Raw genomic sequence first — 13832 nt, 5'->3', positions numbered from 1 at the left:
TTTGCAAATAAACTCTTCAAACCTTGTCTTTATCATTAGCATTACAGTCCAAATTTTTTTTTTTTGTAACCCAAGATCCGAAGGAAGATCATCTAAGTTTAATTCAACACGAACTTGCTTTGTACAATGTTGTATGCCATTAGTATTGGTTCTAGATGATTCTTCAAAAATTGATTCCTCTTAATAAGATATTTATCCATAACTAATTAAATTAAATAGTTTAGTTTATGTAATTTAAAAAAAAATAAAAACGTATATTCAAAATACAATTATACATGTCAATAAAGATCAACTAACCTTATATTTGAAATATATGAGTAGAAATGCAATTCACATACTATAACCATTTGCTATGCAAGAAATTGGATAGAACTTCTAACTAATTTTATAATCTCTATATAAAAACTAATCTTTATCAAACTTAAAGTTATTAATTGAATGAGTAATATCTAAAAAAATAAAGAAAAATATAAAACACAAAAAAATTCAAACATGTTAAAAAAATATAAATGCTATCAATAACATGAATACATGATCAAATTATTTCATCAATATAACAAATTTCAAATAATAAATAAACACTATATATAAAAATATATAAAAAAAAATTGATTGACTAATTATAAATATATATATATAAAAAATAACTTACTTGAATATCTTGTTAGAAGAAGAAAATAACCAACTTGTAATTTGTTTCTGTACTTTGAAGACTATATTTTTCTTTTTTTAGTTCTTTAATTTTCTTCTCTAGTTGTCTCTATTTTTGTTTGAAAAATTGAAAGTTGCAAGTGAGGTAGATGGAAGAAAATGGAAAGTAGATTCCCTTTATTTACAACCCATTCATTTGCTTTTTTTTTTTTTTGTTATAATAACCTTAAAATATTTTTTTATTCAAAAACCTATCACTTTTAATTAATGAAAGTTTGACTTTTACATATTATATATATATATATATTTCAATTGGGCCATTATTAAGAAATTAAACACTTTTAATATTTTTATAATATATTTTTAAAGAGACAAAGATCTCAATAGGGGCAATTGCCTCAATGCCTCTATTGTGCATCTATCCTCGTCTCTTACCATAATTGACCAAAATTGCTATAATACTCTTACAATCATAATAATGGAAATGTCTTTCTACCATCAATTGCCAAAATTTCTATAATACTTTTCTAACTATAATTACAAAATTACCCATCATATTATGATTTACCAAAATTACTATAATACCTTTTAACCATAATTACGAAAATCCTTCCTTATTGTAATTACAAAAAATACCCTTCATATTATAATTTGCAAAACTTACTATAATACTATCTAACCATAATTACAAAAAATTACCCTTTTTATTACTTCATATAATACCTATCCAACCATAATTGTGAAAATATTCCTCATATTATTATTGGCTAAATTTACTATAATACCCTCTAACCATAACTATAAAATACATTTTTGATTGCTTTGTAATTGCACAATAAATTTAACATACGTACAATAATATGAAATTAATCACATTGCAAATGATCATAATGTCCTTTTAATTACTTGACAATTGAATTACATGCCCATACAAATGATCAAGATGCCTTTTTAATTACTTAACAATTAAATTACATGAATCCAAATTAATTGTAATGGCCCTCTTTCAATGATTAATTAAAATTAGTATAATATCTCTCTTAACATAATTACTAAAGTATCCCTCTTACCATAGTTAGCCAAAACTACTATATTGTCCCTACAACCATAATTAAAAAAATGCCCTCTAATAATAATTAGGAAAATACCCTTTATATTATAATTTATCAAAATCATTATAATACCCTTTAACCATAATTACGAAAACGCCCTCTTATCATAACTACAAAAATACTTCTCATATTATAATTAGTTAAAATTACTATGATACCTTCTAACTATAATTACAAAAATTACCCTTTTGATTGCTTCTTATAATGCCTCTTATATCATAATAATGAAAATATCCATCATATTATAATTGGCCAAAATAACTATAATACCCTCTAAGCATTATTACAAAATATCATTTTGATTGCTTTATAATTATGTATTAAATTTTAACATTCATGCAATAATAGAAAATTAATCCATTTAGAAATAATCATAAATGCCATTTTAATTACTTATCAATTGAATTACATACAGCCAAATTGATTGTAATGCCCCTCTTTTTTATTATTTACTAAAATAACTATAATGATCATCTTAACATATTTACTAAAATACATCACTTACCATAATTGATCAAAATTAATATAATACCCATGCTATCATAATAACTAAAATGCTCTCGTACCATCATTTTTTAAAATTATTATAATATCTCTCTTATCATAATTATTAAAATACCCTCATATTATAATTTATCAAAAACACTACAATACCCTCTTATCATAATTATGAAAATGTTCTTTTATTACTTCATAATTATATATTAAATTTTAACATCTAAATAATTATACGAAAGTGATCGACCTGGAAATTATTATAATGGCCTTCTAATTGCTTAACAATTAAATGACATGCATTTAAACCGACTATAATACCTATTCTTCTATGATTAACTAAAATTACTATAACACCCCTCTTAAAATAATTAGTAAAATATTTTTTTTTACCATAATTGGCCAAAGTTATTATAATGCTCTTACAACCATAATTATAAAAATACATTCCTACCATTATTGGATAAAATTACTATAATGCCCCTCTTACCATATTAAAATTATTGATTTTTTCCTTAAAAATAGAAGTCATACTTATTCAATTACAATTGAGTAACACATTCAAGCATCTACTTTTTATTTTTGTAAAAAATATATTTTTAAAAAATAAAAAAATATTTGTTATTATTATATAAAAATGATATAATTTATATTTCACAAAAATTTAAAAAAATTATAACCCGGGCGAAGCCGGGTCACTCTTCTAGTCTAATATAAAATTGCAAGTACAAGATTTTGACATTTAATAGGATCAATCAGCCTCTCCTCAAAAAACAAAACTCACTGGAGTTCTTCCAACTCATGGTATCATCTGCTTTTGAATGTGTTCAAAAGCCTCATCTTGCTATCTGCACTAAATTTGTCCATGAGTATGGTGATAATCTGATTTTCTTGGTCTCATCTCAAACCACATCAACCTACTATTAGGAAATAGTAAAGATATAAGTCAAAGGACTCTAAAATTGAAAATTATAGAACAGTTCAAGAATAACTTTTGCTTTGGTGCGCCTAAAATGACCAATGAACCTGCCATTATCTCCAAAAGTAATTTTATTAACTGTGGCACTTAGGTGAAGTGGAAAAACATGTTGGTTCACGGAGGCGGATCCATGCCTCAATATAGGGCATTCATGACACCGAAAAAATTTTAAAAAATAAAAATATTGGAAAAAAAGTTCTTTTGAATACTTCAAAAAAAATTTTGATACCCTTCTTATTTTAAGTTTTTGGTTGAATAATTGTTTAATTGCATATATTGAAAAATAAATATTTAATAATATTAACAATAATGCAATTACATTTTTTTTTTAGATACGATAATTTATCATGGACAATTATAATAATATAATAATATATTTTTTAAAATTTTTGTTTACAATTTTTTTATAGGTATTCTAAGCAGGAATCCTGACCAAAAATTCTAAATCCGTCACCCATGATTAACCATTTTTGTTTGCATAGGAAATCCTGTCTTGGTTTATTTCCAAATTTTCATAAATCTTTTGGCAAAGAAAAAATAAACCTCAAACTGAGTCCAACATAAAAGAAAAGAACCTATCTATGATTTCATCCATTCAGTGAATTTCTTGAATGTCTGGTTAGAGCTACCTCCTTCATTGACACTTATCATAGCCATTTCCTTTAGTTCAAGAGCCCTTCCTTTGAAATTGTTATCACCAAGTAATTGTTCAACCTTGGTCTTAATCTCTTCTCGTGTGATGATCCCTCTTTCATCTCTTTCAAATTTCAATCCAACCTTCCAAAAATCACAAATGTAGCTCTCATTATGGAACTGGTCAGCAAAGTAAGGCCAGCACAAGAAAGGGACCCCATTGCTTGCACCTTCAATAGTAGAATTCCATCCGCAATGGCTTAAGAAACAAGCAACAGAAGGGTGAGAAAGAACCACACGTTGTGGTGCCCAACCAACCATCCGTCCTCGGGTGCCTACTCTGTTCCAAAATCCTTGCGGGTAAAAATCTTCTTTTCCCTCATTTGTATCTGGTCTCACAACCCAAAGGAATGGTCTGTTGGAGAGTTCCAGCCCCAGAGCCAACTCATGGAATTGGATTTGATCAAAAATAGTTAGGCTGCCAAATGCAACATATATGACTGAACCTGGTGGTCGTTGATCAAGCCATTGCAAACAAGTCGCATCCTCTGGCCATAAACTTCCTGATATGTCACCAAGCTGACTGCTAGCTGAAACTGGGCCAATGGGAAGGATCTCTGGAGCCATGGAAAATGTTCCAGGCTCCAGGTCACGAGTGGAGTTGCAAATTAGCCAATCTGCTTCTTTAGCAGCTTTGTTGTTTCTCCTCATATAGTCAAAAATTACTTGCTGTGTGGAAAGGTCACCAAGGCAAGCCCAAACGAAATTTTTAGGGTGCATGCTAGTGTGGTTGGTGACAATTGAATCAGCTTATCTTTATCAATTGGAGTACCTGCCAAATCAAATTTCAACAATGAATAAGGCAAATATCTAAGCACATGCGTAGGCTTCTTTTGCTTGGCTTCTGCTTATAGTTTCATATCTTACAATAAACAAATTTGAGCCTAGAAATATCATCATTATACATTTCATAACAAAATTTTAGAAAGTCAAAGTCAAAGTCAAAACAACTTATAGGAACAAAAGTGGGAACACTGCAATTTTTAACTTTTCTGGAATTAGTCTTCAACTAGTACACAATATGCACTTTCCACATATACCTCTTTATCTCTAAGAACTTCATCCTCAAAGACACATTAAGGAGAAGCCAATATCATTTTTTCTTTGTGTACCAAAAAATATCCTTTTTTTTATGGAAGCCAAATCCAAATTTACCTGTTCTTAATATGTATGCACATAAAAATTACACATGGATGAATTCAAAGTTTAGTTCAATTGGCTGATGCAGCCATTGATCTTAAGAGGTAAGAGGTGGCATCCAACAATCTAGGATTCCAATCTCCAACACCAGCAATTCCTTCTTTCATTCTCAAGCTTGCAGCTTCCTTTGTTAAAAAAATATACATATGGGATAGAGAGGAAGTCAGTAATATGTTTCCTCATCAAGCTTTCAATTACAGAATTCATTTAACGCCATATACATAGGAAGGGAATCCAAATTATACTTTATAATTGAATAGTAAGAGTTAAAATCTGAGGATCTGATCAGATAATAGAAGTTAAAATAATTGTTTTGAATAAATAAAAACATCTCCGTATGTGAAAAAGGGTCTTACCATTTACATCAATAAGGCCGTCATCCATTAGCTTTTGAAGACTAAAAGTCAAGGCCAACAAAAGGGCTGATGCAGGCCAGAAGGCAGCTCCATGGATTCCCAACTCTGCTGCAACTTCCAATGCCCATCCCATATTCACATCAGCTAATATACAAGTAATCCCACCATCTTCTAATCTATTAATCTTCTCTATAAGCTTCTTCAGCTCTTTAGGCATAACTTGGCAAATTGATTCAGTTAACTTCCCTAGTTGATTCCTGCTCTCCCCATCTTCCATCCCATCTGGGATTGAAACCAATTGAACTACCTCATCTGCATCAACTTTCTTGGCAAATGCATCCATGACTCTCTTGTGATTAAACTCTGTGTTTACAAAACTGAATTTGAAGCCATGTTTAGCCAAATTTTGTGATAGTTCCATAAGAGGAATGATATGGCCTTGTGCTGGATAAGGTATAACCAAAATATGAGGATTCCCCATTTTTTTTCTTTTCTTTTTCTCTCTTTTGTCTATACCTTGTAAAATCCAACTCTTGCTTCTTTTTATAGAGATTCTACAATCTAGTTGAGAATATCTAATTCTTTTTTTCCTTCTGTCTATGGTGGACATATGCCAATTGCTTTTCTGTCAACCATAAACCCTAAGCGAAGTCCTGGGCCTCTTGGCTGCTGGCTATCTGATTGAGTTGATTTTTATGGACTGTTCTGACTATTAATTTTGCGGTTGGTTTTGGCTGTTTTCGCCGAATTTTGTAGGTGTTCGACCAATTGCCGTATCCCTTTATGTAAAAGTTCCAACGTGCAAATAAATGAAAAAGGAGTTTCCTTCTATAAATTAATGCTAGGAAGGAAGACCATGGGGACCATGGAAAGGGCAACTTGCAATCTTCTAAGAAAAAAATTCGTTTTATTCAGAATTTTAATTAATTTAATATTCCTTTAGGAAAATGTTAAAATATATTGCGTCAGAATTCTATCTGTCTAATATAAAACATACATTGAAACGAAGATTCAGATACATTTCCCAACTTAATTAAATCTAACTCTTAACAATTTTACAAACTTAAACAGATTACAATGATTGGTTTGAAGCTTGCAGTCTAAGTAATTATAAAACTCTGTTTTTCATCAAATTATAAAAGCCATTGCATCAAAGCTTGGAACTTGCAATCAAGCCAATCATAAAACTCTGTTTTCCATCAAGTCATAAAGGGCACTCCAACGACTTGAAAATACTTAACACTGATTGCAAAATGAGATTGAATAAAAGGAACAGGAACCTGAAGTTAAAGAATCGAACAAAAAAAAACATGAAACCTTCACTTCAACCAATTATCAAACATTATTTTCCATAAGCCACAAACACATATGTTAAGAATTACACAATTGAATCAGACCTAAACCACTGTTATGAAACTTAGTAACAAAATTAATTGAACAAAAATATAAAAATATAACAACAGCTCCATCAATCCTACACACCATACTCAGAAACAAAGATAAAATCAAAAACTACATCAATTCCGTTAATTCACAATCCACGTTCCAAAACTTCATCCATCAAATAAAGACCACTCCAAAAAAAAAAAACAAAAAAAAAAACAACAACACTGAGCACTCTCGAAAAAAACACCATGTATCAAAAATAAATCCAACCCAAAGACAAAAGCAAATACCCAAAAAATAACCTTCAACACATGCAAAAGAAAAACTCTATCAACACATGCAAAGAAACCAACGCATAAAATCAGAAACCACAAATGAAAACAACAAATCCAGAACACGCATGTCTTGCATGCCCACAAGACCCATACACCCCAACCCAAAAAAATTGAAGTTATCAAAAAAAAAAAAAAAACCAAAGAAAACAACCTTTACAGTCTCAAACACAAAAAAAAAAGCCATTACTCACCTGAATCAAGAAGAGAAAAGATGTAGAAGTGAATAACTACAAAAAGGGTGAAAAACCGAAAGCTATGATCAGCGCTGATACAAAATTGCAGCACAAAAATAAATGATAACACACCTGGAGAGCGTAAGAAGGAGAGAAGGAAGGCCGGAAAAAAATGAAAGCTAAAGAAACTAAAGCAAGAAACATGCTTGGAAAAGGACACTCTGATCCTCACAACAAATTTGTCTTCCCAAAACAGCCTACACATTATCATTATCATTATCATTATTATTATTATTATTATTATTATTTTATTATTAATATTATCATTATCGTTATCATTATCACAGGTGTGCAATCAATATATGAAATAGGATAGTTTTAATTATAGATTATAGATTATAGATATCAAAGTGGAGAAGAGGAGGCTATGATTAACGCCATCTGATTTGAACAAAGTCAAATTCAAATTTTAATGTCGAAAAAATCATATTTAAATGGTTTTTATTCCTACTTAGAGTTATCAAAATTTGAATCTTAATCAATAAAATTAAAAATCTAACATTTTACTAATAACCCATGCAACCTTTGGCAATTATATTTAAATTTCAATTCTAGAAAAAAAAAAAAACATATATAACTTATTTGAATTTTGAGGCAAAAATTTTTAGAAAAGGTAAAACTATAAAAAAGTCATTGAACTAAAATTAAATAATAATTTAAGTCATTATTTTTTATTATAATAAATTATGTCCTCAAATATTTAATTTCATCAATTGAATCCTTATTGGATGAAAATTAATTAACCATCAATATCAACATTTCCATCCAATTAAGAGTTCAATTAGATGAAAATAAAATGATTAAGTATTCAATTAGATAAAAATAGATGCTTAAAGACTTGATTGTAAAAAAAAAAAAAATGTTTGAAAACTTAATTGATTAGAATAAAATAATAAAGATTTGAATAATTATTTAATTTTTGCTAAAGGATTTTTTTTTATTTAAATCTTTAAAAAACTATGAGCTGATAACGTGTTAAATGACATGTAAAAGAAATGTGATGGACATTAATTGATTGAAATGGGACATAAAATGATATAGCGTAATTGTCTTATATTATTTTTTATGATTATGTTTGGTGTATAAGATTATGATATGATAGGATAAGATGATATTATAATAGGATTAGATTAAAAAATGTTAACCTATTTTATATTTAATGTGTGTAAAAATTAAGATAGAAAATTTTATTTATTAATTAAAACTATCATTTCTCAAAGTTAATACAATTTAAATTATTGATATAATTTTAAAAAATATAATAAAATATATAAGTACAAACTCATGAAATAAAAATAATTTTCTTTATTTTGAGAAGATTGAATCATTTTATGCCAAAAGTGTCATTAATCTTCCTTACAATTATTTTCTTCTCTTTAAATATAAATCAAATATAATATCAAATGATTATCATACTATCATATATATCATCTTATTTATCAAATAAAATATAATATAAAATAATTATCATTCTATTGATTAGACTCAGGTTTTAAGGTAAATGTCAAATTCGGAGTCAATTACTTCATTTAGGCTGTTTATATTTATATTATTCAAATGTTAAAAATATATTTTTTATATTAATTAGAATAATTTCTAGTGTTTCATTTCGAGATCTATCTAATATTTTGCTTAAAAAGTTTAATAGAAGTTCATATATAATGCAACAAATTAATCTCGCTAACAATTTTGAAAAATTAAAAACTCTTAACAAATATTAAGAGATTTTTAATACATTAACAACTACGAAAATGACAAAAAAGAAAAAAAAAAGTATTTGCTTTGATCAAAATATTAATATTACTCACATAAATTTGGTAATTATTAAATATTAATGAACTTTGATAAAAAAAAAATTTGACATATAATGCAATAATTCAATTCTAATAACAATCTTGAAAAAAATAAAAGCTCTTAGTAATATTAAGAACTTTTAATAATTCAATCTCATTCATTAATAATCTTGAAAAATTATATAAAAAAATCTACTCTTAATTATCAAAATATCAAATTTGCTCACTTAATTTTGGTAATTATTAAAAATTAATTAAGAAATTTGATAGAAGTTAGTATGTTATACAATAATTCAATCACATTAACAATCTTGAAAAATTAAAAGCTCTTAACAAATATTAAAAGCTTTTAATAATTAATCCTCATTAATAATCTAAAAAAAATAAAACAAAATTAATTATTTTTATCAAAATACCAAATCGTTAACTTAAATTTTCACAATCTCATTTATATAGCCCAAGACACAACCTTATAATAAATTTCATTTAAAGGATAGATAGATATATAAAAATGAGCCAAAGGTCCACTGTTTCAAAACCCAACAAACAGTGAAATTAATTTCAATGAAATTAAAAGTTATGGTGAAAGTGAGATTAATTATTATAACAATGATATTAAAATTAATGATAAAAATATAGTTTGAATATAAATACAGTGATGATAGTGAGATAAATTTTAATAAGATGAAAATTGACCCATTATAGACATTAGTTTAAATTTATATGTAATAAAAATTTAAATTATTTAACTTATAAAAATTAATAAATAATAAAAAAATTAAAAAAATATTTTTATGATGAATAATAATTTTTTTAATAAAATAACAATAATATATTAAATAGTATTTTTGTTATATTAAATTAGAATTATTTTATAAATTTTTTTTAAAAAAATTAAAATAAAAAAGGAAGAGAATAAGTCAAATTAAAAGGATAAAAATGTAAAAAAAAAAAAAAATCAATTGTAAGTTTGTTAGCTGGACCTAAAACGTCCAATAAAAAAAAAATTCATTTTCGCACCTCAAATTATACATTCAAATAGATGTTCAGTGCGTTGAGCACGATTTTTCATAACAAACGTAACTTGAGTGGGGTACATTTGAATTCAAATGCAACTTAAGTACAGATCTAGTAAATAGCCTAATACATTTGTAATATTTAAAATGAATTCAAAAATAATTTAAACTCGAATAAATTAAAAGATTGATTTTAAATAATTTTAACTTAAATTAAGTATAATTTTATATTTATAAAAATATTAATTTATTTTAATTTTATAAATTTAAATTATCTTTTAAAATCCTTTTTTTTTTTACTATTATAATTTTATCATAATCTAAATATTTAGATAACATGACCAATTTTTTCATTCGGCGCCATCACCGATTTTTACGTCTTAAGTTTAAGTACAATTTTGATTAATACGAGATAACTTAAACTTAACGTTAAACTTAAATTATTAAACTTGAAATAATTTAAATTTAAAATAATTTAAATTTAAAATTGACTCAAATTTTTTAAAATTAAATTGATTTGATCCAAGCTCAAACCAAAACACAAGCCTAATTCCAACGCATATGAACGGTGTTTATAGGCCAAGTCTAGGTGGACTTAGGCCGAGCTTCATCGGGCTTAAAGCTTTCGGCGTTAAGCATGAAATCGATTCATAAAACAAAAGTGTATTAATAAAATAATAAGTTGGCGGTGGGGTTGCGAGACTAAACGAGTAACCAACTAACCCGGCCTATCGAACGAGACTAAGTCTCCTTACCAACACTGAACACACACGTAGTAAAGCCTAATCAAACTCGAGAAATTTAAATTAAAGATGGACTTCTATACTACCAAATTGATTTTTTTTTTTTTTAGTTCTGAAATAGTAAAATGGCAGCAGATTGTTGAAGCTTCTAGTAAATTCTGAACACACGGTTGCCAAACATATGTTAGCCTAAATTACTTCCTATTTAAAGCTTTCCGAACCACCTCCAGTCTATTCTAATAACAGCCGATGAATGAATGTTCATCATGAAACAGAGGAAACAGAGGAAACAGAGGAAAACAGAGGATTTATCTCTTTCTATTTCAGGTAGTTTCTCTCTGTTTCTTATTCTTTCTCTTCCATTTTTAGAGGGAAAGAGATTGCATAAATTTTATCAACCTTAATGAACATCTTTTTTTTTTTCAGCATGATTTCAGAACGTTAACTTTTAACTTGAAAGTTTCAGGTTGTTTAGAAAGCTTAAAGATTAAGAAATCTAGCTTGTTTAGAAACGCTTTTAGTGAAATTCTTCATTTTATTTGTTTCCTTCCATGTGATGGAAATTCAAGCTTGCTACTCTATTTTTTTGGTTTGACAGATTTGAAGAGATGTTTAAAATTTTCCAGGAGGTAACTTCTGAAGGAAAAATCTTTGATAAAAAGGACATATTCACTTTAATGATGCAATGCATTAGTGAATAGCGATAGAATTTAAAGGGTTTTTCAAGCTATATAATCATTTGATTCCATATCTTCTAAATCTTGTAGGACGAGATTCTACCTTTTCCTGTTTCTGATATGGACATTTGGCGCATATCATGCTATGTCTAGCAACAGAGATGATACGAATAAAGGAATGCTATCAACAATCAACAACAATGACAGCGGTATGCCACCGATCCCAAATGGAAATGCTGATACAACTTTGAATGGAAAAACAACTTTTATCAACTACAAGGATATTCCACATGCGGACCCTCCATCGAACTGCACACCAAACGAGAAAGCCAATGATCATCAGAGTGGATGTAACACAGAGAACCAATGTCGTCAAGGTGACGGCGCTAAAAAGGATGGAAAGAAGAACTAGCAAAAACAAAGTATCTGATCCGTGAAGAGTTTACCTCTCTGATCATTTTGCAAATATGATTGTTATATACATTTTTCAGTCGAGGCTAGTCCCATTTGAATTTTCTCAGTCTACTATTTCATTATTGGAATTTGGAAGTTCAGTTATTAATTCTTTTTATACATCTTTACCCCTTTTGATCATTTTTCTTGCTTTGTGTAGATATTTAATTTTGTTCATGATCTTTTTAATATTATTGAGTCTTGAATTATATTAGTGGATTTTAAAAGTGATTTTTTAAGCCCAAATTTAAAGGTTCAAAAGTATTTTTTATTTTTATTTGGTAAAATTAATAATATAAATTTTGATTTTTTTTTTTTTAAGATTGTGATTTTCTTTAGATTTGAAATTTAAAGATTGAGTTTGATTTTGGTAATTCTTAATAATCAAGTTTCTACAAGAGAGAAAAAATTTTGATAAGATCTTAATAAATTCAATTAGTATTAAAATTTTTCAAATTAAAAAACAATTCAATCCCTATATAAAAAGTCCAATTCTTAGTCATAAATCACTAACAATTAAAGAATCAAAAAGCAAAAGAAGAAGCAATACAATCAACAATCATCAAACAACACAGTTTTGAATTTTGAGGAAAAAGTTCTCAATCAAAGGGAGGAGAAAAATCACCAAGCCAACAAAGAGAGCCATATATATAATACTAGAAGCAAATAGATTCCAGCAAATTTTTCTTGGTAGTAGGCTTTATTTCAAGTTGGTCCAAGAGCATTGGTTAGATATAATTTCTTTTATAGTGTTACATTTATTTGTTGTTTAATGTGGTTTACGGTGATAATAATTTTTTACGAAATTAATTTGTTTTGCTAGTTATTTATTTATTTATTTCGATTTTATTTTTTTACCTTTTGGTTTAATTGATGAAAATAAAAATTAATTTATATGTTTTTAGAAAAATGTAAATATATTATTTTATAATTAGAAACTTGCAAATATGCTTGTATCAATGTTTTAATTAGTATTTTGTTCATAAATAAAAAGGAATAAAAACTATTTGAATTAAGGTTTAAACAAAATAACATGTGATTAATGTAGTACTAATTTTGGGGCGTAACAGAGTACTAAAGCCTTCCCTACATATAATTGACTCACAAAATGAGTTTTGTTGATATAGATTAGAATCTATTCTTTTTAAAGACCCTTAATTCAAGTTTAGGATAACCTTAAAAATAATAAATTCACATAGGTGAGCAATCATACCTAAATAAAAAAAGATTGGTGGTAACTCCATATTTTTGTGTCTAATGAGTAGGTTCTCGAACTTAAACATTATGACAGTTTGACGACTTTGCTGGGGATATTAGAGATTCAAGCTATTAGTTAGTTGTGTGTTATCTTCGCCTTACTTTGATGGTTTTATTATGTAATTATTCTTCATGTGCACTAACCTATATGTTTATTTTGTAGCTTATATTTTTTATGTGTACTAATTTATTTATTTTATTTGGTAGATTTCAATTCTTCATGTGTACTAATTTATTTTATTATTTGTTCCTTTATACACATTACACCTGCATTCATGCATAAGTTCTAGACCAGAGCTTTATCCTTTTTTAAGAGCTAGCAAGTACCTACATTCTTGTGAGGTGATAATCTTCGTGTAAGTTAGTGAAAACTCCATTCAAATTGAACCATTTTCATTTGAGCTTATAATGGTGGGCACGAATTGGGGTGCCTTACTTGTTTATAATGAATGA

At 27.4% G+C, this 13832-nt stretch overlaps 2 protein-coding genes across 2 annotated transcripts; one reads left to right on the top strand and one right to left on the bottom strand.

Moving 5' to 3' along the window:
* Nucleotides 1–3578: 3578 nt before the first annotated feature.
* LOC111292155 (UDP-glycosyltransferase 83A1-like) lies at nucleotides 3579–6141 on the bottom strand. Its single transcript, XM_022884396.2, is given in 3 exon segments — nucleotides 3579–4655; nucleotides 4658–4702; nucleotides 5487–6141. Coding segments are annotated over 3 exon segments (1494 nt in total). The 5' UTR covers nucleotides 6097–6141; the 3' UTR covers nucleotides 3579–3816.
* A 5011-nt stretch (nucleotides 6142–11152) lies between these two features.
* LOC111292706 (uncharacterized) lies at nucleotides 11153–12263 on the top strand. The gene is made up of 2 exons (XM_022885213.2): nucleotides 11153–11319; nucleotides 11760–12263. The coding sequence occupies exons 1-2, from the start codon at nucleotides 11246–11248 to the stop codon at nucleotides 12079–12081; spliced, it is 396 nt and encodes a 131-aa protein (XP_022740948.2). The 5' UTR covers nucleotides 11153–11245; the 3' UTR covers nucleotides 12082–12263.
* Nucleotides 12264–13832: the final 1569 nt, after the last annotated feature.

This window comes from Durio zibethinus, chromosome 10 (genome assembly GCF_047325235.1).
Source record: "Durio zibethinus cultivar Kanyao isolate XHJ-2024 chromosome 10, ASM4732523v1, whole genome shotgun sequence".
Classification (NCBI taxonomy): Eukaryota; Viridiplantae; Streptophyta; class Magnoliopsida; order Malvales; family Malvaceae; genus Durio; species Durio zibethinus.
This window is presented reverse-complemented; position numbering and strand designations above follow the sequence as displayed.

What these genes read in the sequence shown, in the direction of transcription:
- LOC111292706 (XM_022885213.2), top strand. Translation starts at nt 11,246, where the DNA reads ATGAATGTTCATCATGAAACAGAGGAAACAGAGGAAACAGAGGAAAAC. An exon ending in TTTATCTCTTTCTATTTCAG is followed by an intron (nt 11,320 to 11,759) that starts GTAGTTTCTCTC and finishes TAAATCTTGTAG; the next exon opens with GACGAGATTCTACCTTTTCC.